We start from the raw sequence: 16,580 nt of genomic DNA on the forward strand, positions 1-16,580 counted from the left end.
TTCTGCGCACATTTCATTGAGACATTCGGTGAACGTTTCTTTTCAATTTTTTTCTTTCGCATAGCGTCCATTGCTTCCGTCAATTTACGCTTTTCACATTCACGCGTGCACTTTCCTGTACATTTGCATGCTGTATTTGGATCAGCAACTACTGATCCTAAACCTGGCGAAGAATTACGTTTGACTGCAACCGGAATTCCACTGTTTTTTGGGCATTTCCATGAATCGGATCTATTTTTTCCCATTTTTCGTTTTGCCATTTCGCATCGTTCATTACAAAATCCCGATGTGCATCTGCAAAACGAACAGATGCTCTCAACATCATCCTCGTCCGGTTCTAAATCGCATTGGATATCGATTGCTTGGGCATTGACAGCCATAGCACTGCAAATGTCGTAGTTGCATTGTAATCCAGCCGTGTTCAATTCATTAGGCTTGTATTTTTTACGATGGACTGCATGCCGACCTCGGGGTTTTAGATTTTCATCCACATCTATGTTGGGCTCACTTTCTCGCAAATTTTTGGATGAATTGCCGCAATTACAAGAATTACCAGAAGACATTTTACTTTTTTTCTTATAGAGTGATTTTAGATGATAACACTTCTATTTTTATGGCATTAGTTTACAAAGAATTTTATGAGTTTTGACGTTCACAAATGAGATGATTATATTTGACAAGTTATTGCTGTATAGAATGGTTTTTGTTTCAGTTGACACTATTCACACACGATTCACGTACTCGTAGACATTTTTTTCAATAATTAATCTTGAAGACAGTACTGGGTCCATGTTGCTTTACTTTACCATCACTGTTGATTTCTTTGATTGTGACGATGAACAGACTATTAAGTGGCAAATAATCCAGTATTGCAATATTACGCATTCGATTGTAAATTCGCGATTTTAATTTTTTGTTGATAAATATAGCATAACCAATTGTCGATTGTAAATCGGAGGGATCCCATCGTACAATTAAACTGTTCAATCCAAATTTACGTATTTCAGTAATAGCCAGCGTTTGGTTTATTTCTCGTTTGATAAATTTTTTATTTTTGGTTTTTAAGTCAATTTTTTCTTTAGAAAACATTTTTTTCATTAAAAACTATAATTTTGATATAACAGAATTATCATATGAAGTAAACTGTCAATGTCAATAATTAACTTTAATTTGTTTAGGTCCTTTTTCATTACATAAATAAAACATTCACATTTATGCCATTTTGAATGTTGCTCTTGCTTTCTGAGATGGTCCAGTTTCCGTCATCGCGCAGATGCAAATAAATAAAGTTGATTTGGGCTGAACGAAATCAATGACTGCGGAGTTTCGCACTCCGCTGTGGATTTTCATTTTCAAATCATTGTTTATGAAAATTTCAAAACCTTGTACAGGTTGTTTCGATGTATAACTCCATTTAACCAAAAGAGTGTTTTCACCTATGCAACGCACGCTTGTGATAGCAAAACTTACATTCACCGAGCTGGGATTCGTAACAGAATATGGTAAATTTTTCAAATCATCAATAAAGTTGTGTTTGAAGTTGTTTTGCAGTCGATTCATAACTGTTTGCATAACTTGCGGAGGTACATTCGCACATTTTTCTTTGACAGCGCAGACTATATCATTCCCAAAGTTTATCACAGGCAGTATAACTGGAGTACTGAATTCAAAATCAGTATTTGTTGAGATATGTTTCGCATTAGTTGATTTATCCGGTTTTGTACATTCTTCAAACAAACTCTTCGAATCCAACATGTCCGCCGTGCTGATATCTTTATCCGTCTGAGGAATCTCATTTTGAACAGCTACACTATTCCGTGTTATATGACTAACACTTTGTACATTCATATCATTGCAAGAGACTTCGTTCTGAACACCGGCTTCAGAATACAAAATTTCAGTGATTGTACTTTTAGTAGAATTAAGTGTTTCCGCGTCTCTTGTTGTTCGAAATATTTCTTCTTGACTGGCAGTCGGAGTTCTAACACTTTTTGCGTCATTTAGAGAGATGTCCACAAAGGTTACACTCTGATCATATGTCAAACTTGTTTCTGGATAAGGAGTACTCAAATATGTTTTTGCTTCAGCTTCACCAGTTTGATGATTTGGTTTACTAGCGCTGGATATAGCGTTAGAAGAATTTAAGGAAAGTAAATTTTGGCTTACAGCACCCTCATACTCTCCACAACTGCTTGGAGAATTCATATTAATAGCTGAATCTTCATCAAATTCTTTACACACATATTTGATGTCACCCACACTAGGACTTTGACTCAAAACGACGAGTTTCTTGTTTTTACTTTGTGTAGGAGAGTTGGGTTGCTTGCTTTTTGTAGCAAAGGTTGAACAAAATTCAGATATTTTATAATGGTTAATCGGAGTTCTCCTCGTGATGAAAACATTTTCTGAATTCCCGTATTTTAATTTTCTTTTCTTCAGTCGACGATTGGAGAATTTTTTAATTTTATATGTGGATATACTTGATCCACAAGAACTTTTACAATTATTTGGTAGATATTCGAAGTCAGTATTTGTTGAAACTGTTGAAACAACTTTTTCAATATCTTGTGGAGTGTAAACATTTTCTACACTTTTACTTTTTGTTTTATTATTATTGACAAAGCAAATATCACCGGCATAATGTTGTGGTTCAGAGTTATGAAAATCTTCAAATGATATTTCAGTGCAAGTTGAAAAATTGGAAGTCAAAGCATCGTCAGAGTTTTTCGGCATGATGTTATGCAACCAATCATGCTTACTACACAATTTCGACGTGGTAGGTGAACAATACGATACGTCTGTTTGACTTTTGTATAATCTTAAGTTTTGTTTACCTTCTGTGGCGTTTTCTATTTTATTTACACTTTTAATAGTTTTCATCTTGTCGTTGTAAGATTGCATCTTACTTGAACTATTTTTTGCTCGTGTTTGCAATTCATCAAAGTATTTCATTTGTTGTAAAATTGTCATAAGCTCAGCACTTACTTTCGCAATAGATGATTTAATATTATTGTGTTCTGCGCTTTCTTTAATTATAACAACCTTGGAGTCAAGATTTTCGTTATTATCGAGGTCATTTCGTGGCAAACATACACTAACTTCATCTTTATCGAATATTTCGGACGGTTGCTCGGTTTTGTCAGCTTCTGAATCGTTTTTTCTGTTAGATTTTATACTAATTGCAGTTTTGTAGTCAGAAGTAGATGATGTGGTCATGATAAAACAATCTGAGTTTTTTGTTTTGATTGTTTCAAATACAGATTGCAGCGTTTTTGCGATTTCTTTTAAATCGATGACTAATCTGTTTGAATTTTCAATTGTTTCATTGAGTGTTTCAACCTGTTTTATACTCACGTCTGAAACATTTTTATCTTTACTTTCCTCGGTTGGACAACTTTCAGACTCCGAATATAAATCAGTTTTTGGTTTAAACAAAGAAGGTTCTAGAGCAGTCTTATGAAAATTAAACAAATCTTCCAAAATATCAACAAATTCAGTGTTGTTTTCGCGTACTTTCGGAAATTCCTGTAATTTATTCTGTAATGACGTGGTATCCCTGGAAGGTAAAGATTGTGTCCTGAATATTTCGTTGAGATTCTGACGATATTTGTGTATCTTGAGTGTGCTAATCAAATTTTCACAATCTTGTGATAAAACATTGAATATTTCATCGTATTTTTCAACGTTTTTAATATACTCTGCGTTTTTAAAAACATTCATTTGAGTGCCAATATTGCGCATTTCAAACGCATGTTGTGAATTCGATTTAATTTCGAGCGTATCAACAAAATCGCTTATAATTAAAATGCATTGCAGGTCTTTTTCGGGTTCAATCCTATCTGAAAAATAGTGTCCGTTTAAATGTGTTGAAGAAATCGTTGCATTCATTGAGTTTTTAATGGATTTCGGGCTTTCCACTGCGTCTTCAAAACACGTTTGCAATTTTTGTTGTTGACTATGATTTGATTTAATTTTCGCAGGTAACGAATTCAAATTTGTTACTCTACGAGTACTTCGTGTTTGTATCTTTGCGTAGGATTCATTTACATTTGTTAAATTATCAATCATCTGCATTTTATCTTGCAGCAATTTCAAAGTGTTAGATTTGCTTGGAGTTGAATGAACTGACATATTTTTCGTGGTTGATTTTTGAGTTTTGGACGCTGATGTCTTGACAGTAATATTTGGTAACGGTCCAGATAAATGTGCTGATAGAATATTTGGCGTTACCCGCAGTGGATATTTTTGTAGCACTTTGGTTTTGCTGTTCTCGCGTGATGGTGGCTCCCATTTCTTGCTGGTGGTTACATCTCGAATTCGGTTGCGCGACGCGTTCCATTTATCACAGTCTAAACTGTGAGATGATTGCATGATGAAAATGTTTTATATATAAGTGAATGTTTTGGAATTTGGGTCACATTAACGGTTCCAGTATGAATAACGCAACTCGTGCAATTTAATTTAGTACAACAAAAACACAACACAATTAATGAGAGAATTGGCTTTCATTTCAGTGTCATCATTTTGACAACTGAATGTTTCAGATATAAATATAGATATAATACTGTTTTCAATAAAGTTTTTTTTTTGTTTTATTTGACAACTAGCGATCCGTTTCAACTTTGCACGACGTTTGCCAGATATGACTGAAATATGATATGTTTTCTGGACAGAAACAATAAGCAACCGTTTCGCCGAATTAGCATTTTCAAATTCTTTTTTATTTCGAACAAATATAGAGTGCTCGCGCTTATCGCACTGCGGCGTTTTTGTTCTCCCGCTTGCACCTCCATGCCGCTTAATATTTTTATTCGAAATCATACGACTTGCCGTGAACATGATTTCTTACCCATGCAATCCAATTGTCTAATCGGCAAGAAATCTTTAGTTTTTACGCATTTCTCTACAATAACAAGCACGTATTATGCATAATACTATTTTTGAAAACTACATAAAAATCCATTGTGTAGTTTAAGAAATTTAAGGTTTCAGACCGTTGAGCAACTTACTATGTAATGTAATAATGTAACGATATATTAATGATTTCATTTTATATTATATCTCAGTTTTGAACACAATGCTAGGGTAATAATCACTTAATAATGATGCGGATGGTCAGCATGTCCGGAATACTTAACATCAGCATTGAAGCCGTTGTGTTTATCAGCGGTGTAATGAACAATCCTGGTCCTGCCATCGGGTTGCTCCAATTTGTACCATCCCTTGACGACATCCCCATCGCGTTCCTCTTCGACAGATTTCATATCATGGGTGTGGTGGTCCTCAACGCCATATTTGTATTCATATTTTGGGTGATGCTAAAAATTTTAAGAGATTTAATATGTAATAACACCATATATGTATTTGTCAGTTTTACATGTGGCTCATAATGATCATGATGATCATCGTGGTGATATGAATGCTCTACGTGATTATTGAACGATGCGTAAGATGAAGCGTGATGTTCAGCTACAGCGCACGCGGCCAGGGCAACAAAAACAAGAAGTTTGAACATTGTTGCTTTGTTGTATTTAACAAGATTTTTGGGATGTTGATTGACTTATTGGCAAAATTCAACTGATAAATTAACAAGTTTGATACTTCGTATTTATAGTAATTTTTGGCACAACGTATAATTAATTGCATATTGTAATGCGTAAACTGATGTTACATATTTCGAAAATGCATGATTTATGCATAAAATTCAAGGAGTTGAATAATACTACAAAAATAAAAAGTACTGTATTTCGTTGCCTTTAAAGAAACTAACATTGAACGCCCATATCCAGTGAAGTAAATTATGCAACCGTAATAATGCAACAAATTTAAACTATATTTTAAGTTGTAAACCTTCCAAAATTTGGTGTATAATTGAAGGGAGTTTGACAACATATTTTATCCCTTGACGGCCATCGACACAGCAGCTTCGCAATTAAATTTAGCAATTATTCATATTATTCAGTAAACAATTGACTAAAATATTATTCTGAAGTTGTAAAAAAAAATAAAGACATTATCCATAGCGGAATATTCTGATTATGTTGGATATATATAATATAAATTGGCAAATACCTATATAATCATATATGCAATGAAAATAGTAATATATTATTGTGGTAATATTAGTAATATGCATGTTAATGCAAATATATATATGTCATAACGTTAGTAGTATCAATATGAAAGCAACTGAACCAAATTCAATACTAGCACAAATTATTTTGTTCATTAATTAATTAGTTTATTACTTTCTTTGGCGAATACGTAATCCATTTTTATATTTGAAAATATTTACATATTTATTTATAATTTTTCGTGAATATTGGATTTACTATTTATATTTGGAGTTGACATGTTTCGCCCAGAGGGCATCTTCATAAACTCATCATCTTCAGCATCTTCATAAACAGTTTATGAAGATGCCCTCTGGGCGAAACATGTCAACTCCAAATATAAATTGTAAATCCAATATTCACGAAAAATTATAAATAAATAAATATTTTCAAATTAATTAGTTCGAACTGTGAAATAAGAATGCGGAAATTTGAACAAAATTAATTTGTTAATTTATAATATTTTTGATAATGGCCCATTTATTCAAGTCCGCAAAGGTCAACGACGAATTAAACACTTCTAGGATTTGATTTTATACTCGTAAATTCAAATTTGGGTTTGTTTGTTTATTTGTAACGCTATTACATAAAAATTACAAAATCAATTTTGATATTTTTGATCAGAGGAATGCTTGTTTTGTGGCTAAAACATGACATGCGGGTTGGAAAAGTAGGGTTGGAAAATGCTATAGAGACTCAATCATAGTTCTATTTATATCATTTGATTAAAGATAGCTAAATTAAAGCTAAAATATTCTCAATTCTCATTTCTTTTCTATAAAATTAAGAATCATATTGACGCAGTAGTCATATAATAGGTCCAAGAAACAAGAAAGCAAACTAATCATTTTATTTAAATAATCAAGGAAACAAAAAGCAAAAGCAACTTATTTTGATATGTTAACTTGATAGCAGTTAGCAATCACTGATTTCCCCAATTTGATTTCCAATCATATCTAATTTTTACATTTCATCAGGTTTATCTTTATCAAATAATAATCCAAAATGAATCAACCATGATATCAATATATCCCATTAATTACCCATATTTACATCTAATTATGTTTTATTTATTGTATTTTAGGATCGTTAAATTGAGAATATTTATATGATAATTTTACTGTTGGAAATAATTTATTAGAAAAAATAAAGCGTGTATGTTATCCTACATTAATTAATGTTTTGTAATTTTTTTGCGAAATTAATAATGATGAGGATGTTCGGCATGACCAGAATATTTGACATCAGCATTGAAGCCATTGTGTTTGTCAGCGGTGTAATGAACAATACGGGTCCTGCCATCGGGTTGTTCCAATTTGTACCATCCCTTGACAACATCTCCGTCGCGTTCCTCTTCGGCTGATTTCATGTCATGAGTGTGGTGATCCTCAACACCATATTTGTATACGTATTTTGGATGGTGCTAAAGAAAGATAACAATAATTTTAATTATATGGAATATAATTATATGCAATAATATGGAAATTGAAAGCTTTACATGTGGTTCGTGATGATCATGATGATCGTCGTGGTGATATGAATGTTCAACATGATTATTGAACGATGCGTAAGAAGAAGCATGATGCTCAGCTACTACGCAGGCCACCAAGGCAACGAATACAAAAAGTTTGAACATTTTTGTGTTTAAATGGAATTAATACGTATCAAATGGATGATCGAATTAAACTGATACTTTGGTGTAGTGTGCCACTCAAATTTATACGATTTTTGGGTGCGTGAAAATTGTTTAGTAATATTCCCATTCTATTTGCTTCTGTAGAAAAGAGTTAATATATAATTTAATATGCATGCGTAATTAATACTATATTTGTTGAAATATATTAGCGAAATTGTTAAATGTAGGTAAATTTGATTCCGTCTCTATTATGCAACAATTGAAGGTGTTGCATGAATTGTATATGTTTTTAATAGAATATTAAGTATCAAGTGAGTCCGGGTGTATTTTGTTCCAAGATTAATTAAGAGTGAGCATAGCGAGCTCCAAGTGTTTAACAACGTTTTGCCACGTTATGCTTACGCTATTTCTTCTATTTCCACTCTATTTCCACGTTGAAATTTGTGTGTTTGAACTTTTCTATTTTAAATCGAAATTCTGATAGAGAATTGGCCGTAGATTAAGTGTCTGCGATTCGTTCCTTTCTGTCTCGTTTAGTTTACGAGATATTCGCAAATGTAAAAATCATGTGTGCAGTTCACACGCGGTAGAATCCGCCGGTATCACCTTCAGAACTCTGCACTGCGAGAGAATCAGACGAAAGTAGTATCAGGAGTGGGATAATTTTAGGGTTTATCTATATATATAAAATTTGCGTGTCACAGTGTTTGTTTCCATACTCCTCCGAAACGGCTTTACCGATTTTTACCAAATTTTATATGCATATTCAGTAGGTCTGAGAATCGGCTAACATCTATTTTTCATACCCCTAAGTGATAAGGGTTGTTCACCCTTAACTTTTTTTTTAATTTTTGGACAAATTCTTTTGTTTTTACATACATACAACCCTAAATTTTTAGTTTTTTATCACCAACCCCTATTTCTTTATAGCCATTTTAGTAATTTAATCATTTTTCATCCCGCTTAAAGAAAATTTTTATATGCGTATTCAGTAGGTCTGAGAATCGGTAACTTCATATCTCTAAGTGATAAGGGTTGTTCACCCTTATTTTTTTTTAAATTTTGGTCGAATTTTTTTGTTTTTATTTTTTTAATGTGGCATTAAAATATACATACAACCCTAAATTTTTGGTTTCTTATCACCAACCCCTATTTTTTATAATAAGTAAGTTACTTTTTGTCTACACTAAAATTTTTCTAGAAACTAGAAATAATTTATATGGCAAAACAACGTTTGCCCGGTTAACTAGTTTATTATAATATTGGAATCAAGTGTAATAGTATATTAAGTAACAAGTGGCTAAACGAGGGCATTACACACGAGAATTGGGAGCGAGCGTAGCGAGCGGTCAATCAATCGAGTCTTTAACAACGTTTAGCCACGAGGTGCTTACGCTATTTTTTCTACTTCCACTCTAGTTCCACGTTGCGGTATTTGTATTTCAACTTCGAATCATCGAAATTTGCTCACACTTAGACTCCCGCACACTACAAACTTTTTATCGGCCGATAGTTTGGTCGGGCTTATAATCAGTATGAAGATGTATGCAAGTCCGCATTCTACACGTTGCATTCAAAAGTACTAGATTACCCGAAAAAGTTTTTCGCATTTTATCGGATGGCCATAACTAGCGCGAAAACTCGGAGCGAACTGAACCATTGGTCGAGTCGGCCGACTAAACAATCGGTCGGTGTGCGCGCTTGCGAGGAGCTCCATACTGATATCGCAGTCGGCCGATAGTTTGTCGATAGTTTAGTTTGAACACAGTTGAGTAGCGTATCAAACTTATTTATCGGCCGATACAAAATCGTTGTAGTATGCGGACTTGCATACATCTTCATACTGATTATAAGCCCGACCAAACTATCGGCCGATAAAAAGTTTGTGGTCTGCGGGGGCTCTTAAACTGTATAATGTGGTTATAAGTGCCATGCAGTGTCGAGCAGCAGCAGCGCCTACTTTGAGGTGTATGAGTCACGTCGCATGGCATTTCATGTACATAATGAATATGATCTACGGCCTGGGCGTCCGTATATAAAGTAACACGCTTTGGGTCTAGATGCCGTGGATAAACTGGCGTTTTATAGGTGGAAGTAGAAAAAAAGTTATTTAATATTTTTCGGCCGATATTCACGTCACTTATCGGCATTATTTTTTGGCATACTTGAAGATCGTTATTATTGTATATTCCGAAAATATTCAGAATCAAGTGGCTTGTGTCAAGCTACGAAGCATTGCACAAAGAGGAGACGAAGATAATAGGAAACACTGTATATTGGTGTTCTCTTATTCTCTTGAAGGCTAAACCATATAAACGAATACGTATTTTCCTTTTTAGTGTCGTTTCATTAATTTTGAAATCACAACGATTCTAAAGAAGTTTTCACGTCAACAAATAATTATAATATTATAAGTTTTGCTAAATGCATATGATGCTGCAATTGGCGTCATTAATATTGCCATTATATGCATGCCAAAGCAACCCCATTTTTGGAAATTTTAAAAATATACCAATTGATTTTTACTATCTATGATGGTTAATTTTTTATAGGCTCTGAAGTGAAACGCGCGGATATATAAATTATACAAAAAACCGAAATAATGGGTTAAAACGATAGAATCGGTCTTGCTCCTTGCGCGAGCAATTTGATAGTTTAAGGACATTTAAACATATAATTTTGTTTCCTAACATGCTATCAAATTTGATCCTCAATGTGATTTAAACTGTGGCCTACCTTGCAGAAATGTACTTAATTCTTCTATTCTACGTCGGGGTACTTTTAATTTATAAATCGATTAGAAATGGTTTCAATAATCTGAAGAATTTGAAGTTTAAGTTTTGAATTTGAAATGTACAGATCAACTGTACATTTATGTGTACAGGTCAGGGCACACGTTTATGTTAAGGCATGTTATCTTTTGTAGTTTATATATGTTAAATTAATATAAACTCAAAGAAATTTAAGAAAAAATTAAATCCTGTTTACGAAAGATATTATGATGTTTGTGGTTTTGTGTTCATAAAAAAATTATATTAGTCTTATTTAAAGAAGTTTTATTAGAAAATATATTGTTTATGGTACATTTAATTATTCCTCACTATATCAATTACTTGAAATTGATATTATTTTTTAATATAATAATTCATAAACAAACATTTAATAATGTTGAGGATGGTCAGCATGGCCGGAATATTTCACATCAGCGTTGAAGCCGTTGTGTTTGTCAGCGATGTAATGAACAATACGGGTCCTGCCATCGGGTTGCTCCAATTTGTACCATCCTTTGACAACATCCCCGTCGCGTTCTTCTTCGGCAGATTTCATGTCATGGGTATGGTGGTCCTCGACGCCATATTTGTATTCGTATTTTGGGTGGTGCTAAGAAAGAAACACAATAATTTTTATTACATAACAATAATATTGATCTTGAATGTTTTACATGTGGTTCATGATGATCGTGATGATCATCGTGGTGATATGAATGTTCAACATGATTATTGAACGATGCGTAAGAGGAAGCATGATGCTCAGCTACTACGCAGGCAACCATGGCAATGAACACAAAAAGTTTGAACATTTTGCGGGATTTTTAAGTCAAGTTTAGTTATATGTTTACCAAACAAATGTTCGTATGAAACTGATATTTTTTACTGGAAAGCAACTCCAATTTATACTGATGTTCGTATTTTTTTGTTAATAAGATTGATCGATGTTTTTGGTGGTTCCATTTAGCTTCGCAAATCTATATGTAATACACACGTTCTCTTTACGCAAAATGTTATAAAACTTATTATTTACGTGTTATTTTGATACTGTTTGTTAACGCGGAATTCCTGCATTCATTAAACATCAATAATTATTTGATATATGCCTAAACATATATATTTCACTATTACACTAATTTAATATTCTCTGTTCAGTAATTTAACGCCGCAAGTAACTCGGATTTGTGGATATTAATTGGAAATTATTTTCGCAGAGGTGTTTATCAGTTCTAATACAAATTTCATTTGATTTCAATAATTGGCATTGAACATCCTTGCTAAATATCATTCTTTATTTAATGTGTTAAGTTATATGAATACAATTTTATCATAATATCTATTTTTGTTTAATCGAACATATATTTATCTATTTAAACCTATATTTACATCATTACAGCATTGCTTTATCCGAAAATTATCCGAGACATCTATGAAGATCTGTAATTTTAAAACACCAGTTTAAAAGAAGGAAATATAGTTTTATGCTGCATAATTACTAACCATATAGTTAAGATAAACGATTAATTTATGTCGAATAGGCTTTAAGTACTTTATAAATACAAGACGTATTATTAAATTCGCCACTTTTAAATAAAAGTTGCTTCCTGAAAAAAGACGTAAATCGAAGTCCAGGATATTGGAAATACATAATATGCACAACACGCCACTTGTTATTTTAATCCCCTAGGAGATATAGGTAAAATATAATTGTGCTCCATAATTCTGCACATTTTAGTTTTCATAGTCTTTTGGAAATGTAGAATATTTTTTTAATGATTACTTATGCTCACATTGTGCATTTTCAAAACTACTTGGGGTGTTGTCTATTATGTAACCTTTATATTTACAAGTGCTATTTCCGTAAATGTTTATTGTTTTGTCACTGAAAAGTTTTCTAAATATATACAATGTATTAACTTTTCTATCTTAAAACAGTTTTTAAGTTCATCATTTATAGTTTTATACTTGAACATTGACCCATAATTTGTTGCATTTAAGAAAATTTTATTAGAAAATATATAGTTTTTACATTGAATAAAAAATTTTGAACATATAATTAATAATGATAAGGATGGTCAGCATGGCCGGAGTATTTGACATCAGCGTTGAAACCGTTGTGTTTGTCAGCGGTGTAATGAACAATACGAGTTCTACCATCAGGTTGCTCCAATTTGTACCATCCCTTGACAACATCTCCGTCGCGTTCCTCTTCGGCAGATTTGATATCATGAGTGTGGTGGTCCTCGACGCCATATTTGTATTCGTATTTTGGGTGATGCTAAAAATGGAACACAATAATTTTTATACATAACAATAATATTTATGTTGAATGTTTACATGTGGTTCATGATGATTATGGTGATCATTGTGGAGATAAGAATGATCAACATGATTATTGAACGATGCGTAAGAAGAAGCATGATGCTCAGCAACTACGCTGGCAACAAAGACAACGAATACAAAGAGTTTGAACATTTTTGTGTTGGAATACGTTTAATGCGTATCAAATGGATGATCGAATTAAAGTGATGCTTTGGTGTAGTGGGCAACTCAAATTTATACGATTTTTGGGTGCGTGAAAATTGTTTGGTAATATTCCCACTCTCTTTGCTTCAGTAGGAGATAGTTAATATAAAATTTAATAAACATGCGTAATTAATACTATATTTGTTGAAATATATTAGCGGTATTGTTAAATGTAGGTAAATTTGATTATGTATCAATGGAAGGTGTTGCATACATTTTTTAATAGTATATTAAGTATCAAGTTACTAAACGGGGGCTTTACTCGTAAGGTTACGTTTAGCCACGTGATGCTTACACTATTTTTACTACTTCTACTCTATTTCCACGTTGTGGTTTTTGTATTTGAACTATTGTATTTGAAATCTTCGAAATTCTCTTGCACACTACTGGGAAATGTAAGGTTGTAAATGACGTGCCGTGCTGACACGAGCAGCAGTAATTCGCAATTGTAAAAAATCGTCAAAATTTTATTTCAATTTTTAGCACCGTCTTGCCCACTTTTTCTTATGAATTAAAATTTCATCTCCAAGATATCCAATTTAACTCGTATCTTATAGAAAATTGTCCGTAGATTAAGACTCTGCGATTCGTTCCATTCAATTACTTTTAGTTTACGAGATATACGCAATTTTAAAAAACTCATGTGTGCAGTTCCCACGCGGTAGAAGTGAAAGTATCAGGAGTGGGATAATTTTAGGGTTTATTTATTATAATATTGGAATCAAGGGTAAAAGGTATTTAATATTTTTCTGCCGATATTCACGCACAAACAGGTGACGAAGATAATTGGACACACTGTATATTTGTGTTCTCTTATTCTCTCGTAGGCTAAACCATATAAACGAATACGTTTGTCTCTTTTTAGTGTCGTTTCATTAATTTTGAAATCACAACGATTCTAAAGGAGTTTCATTTAAAAAAAATGAATTAAAGAACTTTTATTAGAAAATATATAGTTATTTTATACAATATATTTATTAAAATAATTTGTGATTTTTCTTGGATTTTACAATTTTGTTTGAGAGTTTTACATGTTTCGCCCTGTGGGCATTATCAGAAACTTTAGAAAATTAGAAAATTAGAAAATAATAAAAATATATAGTTTATGGTACATTTGACATAATAATACAGTTTCAATCTCTTAATAATGATGAGAATGGTCAGCATGACCGGAATATTTGACATCAGCGTTGAAGCCGTTGTGTTTATCAGCAGTGTAATGAACAATTCGGGTTCTGCCATCCGGCTGCTCCAGTTTGTACCATCCTTTTACAACATCCCCGTCGCGTTCCTCTTCGGCAGATTTGATATCATGAGTGTGGTGGTCCTCGACGCCATATTTGTATTCATATTTCGGGTGGTGCTAAAAATATTAAGGAATGTAACATTCTCGTATAATAACACCATCTATGCATTTCTCAGTATTACGTGTGGCTCATGATGATCGCCAAGCTGATCTGAATGTTCAACGTGATTATTAAATGATGCGTAAGATGAAGCGTGATGTTCAGCTACAGCGCACGCGACCAGAGCGACAAGGACAACAAATTTGAACATTATTAGTTTGTTGTATTTCCCAAGCTTTTTTTGGTTGTTGATTGATTGAAGAACACAGTTGAACTGACGAATTATTAAGAATGATATTAGGTATTTAAAGTACTTAGTGATGGTGGTGCTTATAGTACTTGGTTTTTAATTATTTTGAAGGACATTATTGTGTATTAGACTAAGAGCCCGTGACGGCCAGACTTTTGTAATTTTTGGAAAGATGAAATTTTGTCCATGTGTTTCTCCAACACAGGTAAGAACGATCCCCAATTATGAAACCTGGATCGTGGTTCCTTTGGCAGTTAACAGCCAACAAAGATGTACACATGATGACCTATGTTTCGTTATTTTAGCAAATTCCATTTTTGCATATTTTGTTCGTAACATTATTATAACATGCGCTGCTCATTGCCAGTCACCTGGTATGGTTCCGACCCTAGCCAAACACCCCTAAACTATAATATTTTTGAACTTTTTTACTTTCGTTATATTAGGAATGCTGAATTTGATACACATTATGCAGAGAGCTATGAAACTGTGTTTTCTTTCACGCCAGACAGTTTGGTCGGTTCCATTATCCTGCCAGACGCATTGAAAGTGTATAAAAGTTGCAAAAGTTAAATTGTTTAAACATGAAATTTTCAGAGAACGTTCAATAATTATTATTATAATTAATTGATTTGAACTAACAAATATACATGCAGAAATCTGAAATAAATATTTAAGTAATTGTATAATTTGAATACTTTTTTCTGCTAATTGCTAAACCATATAAACGAATACGTTTGTTTCTTTTTAGTGTCGTTTCATTAATTTTGAAATCACAACGATTCTAAAGAAGTTTTCACGTCAACAAATAATTATAATATTATAAGTTTTGCTAAATGCATATGATGCTGCTATTGGCTTCATTAATATTGCCATTATATGCATGCCAAAGCAACCCCATTTTTGGAAATTTTAAAAATATACAAATTGATTTTTACTATCTATGATGATTAAATTTTTATAGGCTCTGAAGTGAAACGCGCGGATATATAAATTATACAAAAAACCGAAATAATGGGTTAAAACGATAGAATCATTCTTGTTCTATGAGCGAGCAATTCGGTAGCGTCAGGACATATAAACATACAATTTTGTTTCGTAACATGCTATCAAATTTGATTTAAACTGTATCCTACCTTGCTGAAACGTACTTAATTCTTATATTCTACGTCGGGGTACTTTTATTTAGTTAATTTATAAATCGATTAGAAATGGTTTCAATAATCTGAAGAATTTGAAGTTTTTTAATCCTTTATATTTACAGGTCAGGGTACACGTTTATGTTAAGGCATATTATCTCATATTTTCCTATATGCCTATAGTATAAACTCCAAGAAATTTAAGAAAACAATTAAATCCTGCTTACAAAATATATTGTGATGTTTGTCGTTTTGGAAAATTATATCGTGTTCATAAAAAAATTATGTTAGTCTTATTTAAAGAAGTTTTATTAGAAAATATATTGTTTATGGTACATTTGATTATTCCTCACTATATCAATTACTTGAAATTGATATTATTTTTTAATATAATAATTCATTAACAAACATTTAATAATGATGAGCATGCCCTGAATATTTGACATCAGCGTTGAAGCCGTTGAGTTTATCGGCAGTATAATGAACAACACGGGTTCTGCCATCGGGTTGCTCCAGTTTGTACCATCCCTTAACCACATCTCCGTTGCGTTCCTCTTCGGCAGATTTTATGTCATGAGTGTGGTGGTCCTCAACGCCGTATTTATATTCGTATTTTGGGTGGTGCTAAAAATATTAAAAAATTTAACATGTAATAACATCGTATATGTATTTGCCAGTTTTACATGTGGTTCATGATGCTCATGATGATCGTCGTGGTGATAGGAATGTTCAACATGATTGTTGAATGATGCGTAAGATGAAGCGTGATGTTCAGCTACAGCGCACGCGACTAAAGCAACAA

The 16,580-nt window shown here is 32.7% G+C and overlaps 5 protein-coding genes across 5 annotated transcripts; all 5 read right to left on the reverse strand.

Annotated features, from left to right (window-relative positions):
- Positions 1 to 5,096: 5,096 nt before the first annotated feature.
- Positions 5,097 to 5,515, reverse strand: LOC135794445 (cuticle protein 19-like). The gene is made up of 2 exons (XM_065305735.1): positions 5,378 to 5,515; positions 5,097 to 5,318 (listed from the first exon to the last, which is right to left on the reverse strand). Exons 1-2 carry the CDS (start codon positions 5,513 to 5,515, stop codon positions 5,097 to 5,099), a joined length of 360 nt encoding a protein of 119 aa, XP_065161807.1.
- A 1,799-nt stretch (positions 5,516 to 7,314) lies between these two features.
- On the reverse strand, positions 7,315 to 7,749 carry LOC135794451 (cuticle protein 19-like). Its single transcript, XM_065305748.1, has 2 exons — positions 7,612 to 7,749; positions 7,315 to 7,536 (listed from the first exon to the last, which is right to left on the reverse strand). Exons 1-2 carry the CDS (start codon positions 7,747 to 7,749, stop codon positions 7,315 to 7,317), a joined length of 360 nt encoding a protein of 119 aa, XP_065161820.1.
- A 3,159-nt stretch (positions 7,750 to 10,908) lies between these two features.
- On the reverse strand, positions 10,909 to 11,302 carry LOC135794452 (adult-specific cuticular protein ACP-20-like). The gene is made up of 2 exons (XM_065305749.1): positions 11,192 to 11,302; positions 10,909 to 11,130 (listed from the first exon to the last, which is right to left on the reverse strand). The coding sequence occupies exons 1-2, from the start codon at positions 11,300 to 11,302 to the stop codon at positions 10,909 to 10,911; spliced, it is 333 nt and encodes a 110-aa protein (XP_065161821.1).
- Positions 11,303 to 12,573: 1,271 nt separating this feature from the next.
- LOC135794454 (cuticle protein 19-like) lies at positions 12,574 to 12,992 on the reverse strand. Its single transcript, XM_065305752.1, has 2 exons — positions 12,855 to 12,992; positions 12,574 to 12,795 (listed from the first exon to the last, which is right to left on the reverse strand). The coding sequence occupies exons 1-2, from the start codon at positions 12,990 to 12,992 to the stop codon at positions 12,574 to 12,576; spliced, it is 360 nt and encodes a 119-aa protein (XP_065161824.1).
- A 1,192-nt stretch (positions 12,993 to 14,184) lies between these two features.
- LOC135794456 (cuticle protein 19-like) lies at positions 14,185 to 14,600 on the reverse strand. Its single transcript, XM_065305757.1, has 2 exons — positions 14,472 to 14,600; positions 14,185 to 14,406 (listed from the first exon to the last, which is right to left on the reverse strand). The coding sequence occupies exons 1-2, from the start codon at positions 14,598 to 14,600 to the stop codon at positions 14,185 to 14,187; spliced, it is 351 nt and encodes a 116-aa protein (XP_065161829.1).
- Between the last annotated feature and the right edge of the window lie 1,980 nt (positions 14,601 to 16,580).

This window comes from Atheta coriaria, unplaced genomic scaffold (genome assembly GCF_025399875.1).
Source record: "Atheta coriaria isolate IRGN ID8LTWV9N9 unplaced genomic scaffold, Caltech_Dcor_3.1 hic_scaffold_6_pilon, whole genome shotgun sequence".
In the NCBI taxonomy this organism is placed as follows: domain Eukaryota; kingdom Metazoa; phylum Arthropoda; class Insecta; order Coleoptera; family Staphylinidae; genus Dalotia; species Dalotia coriaria.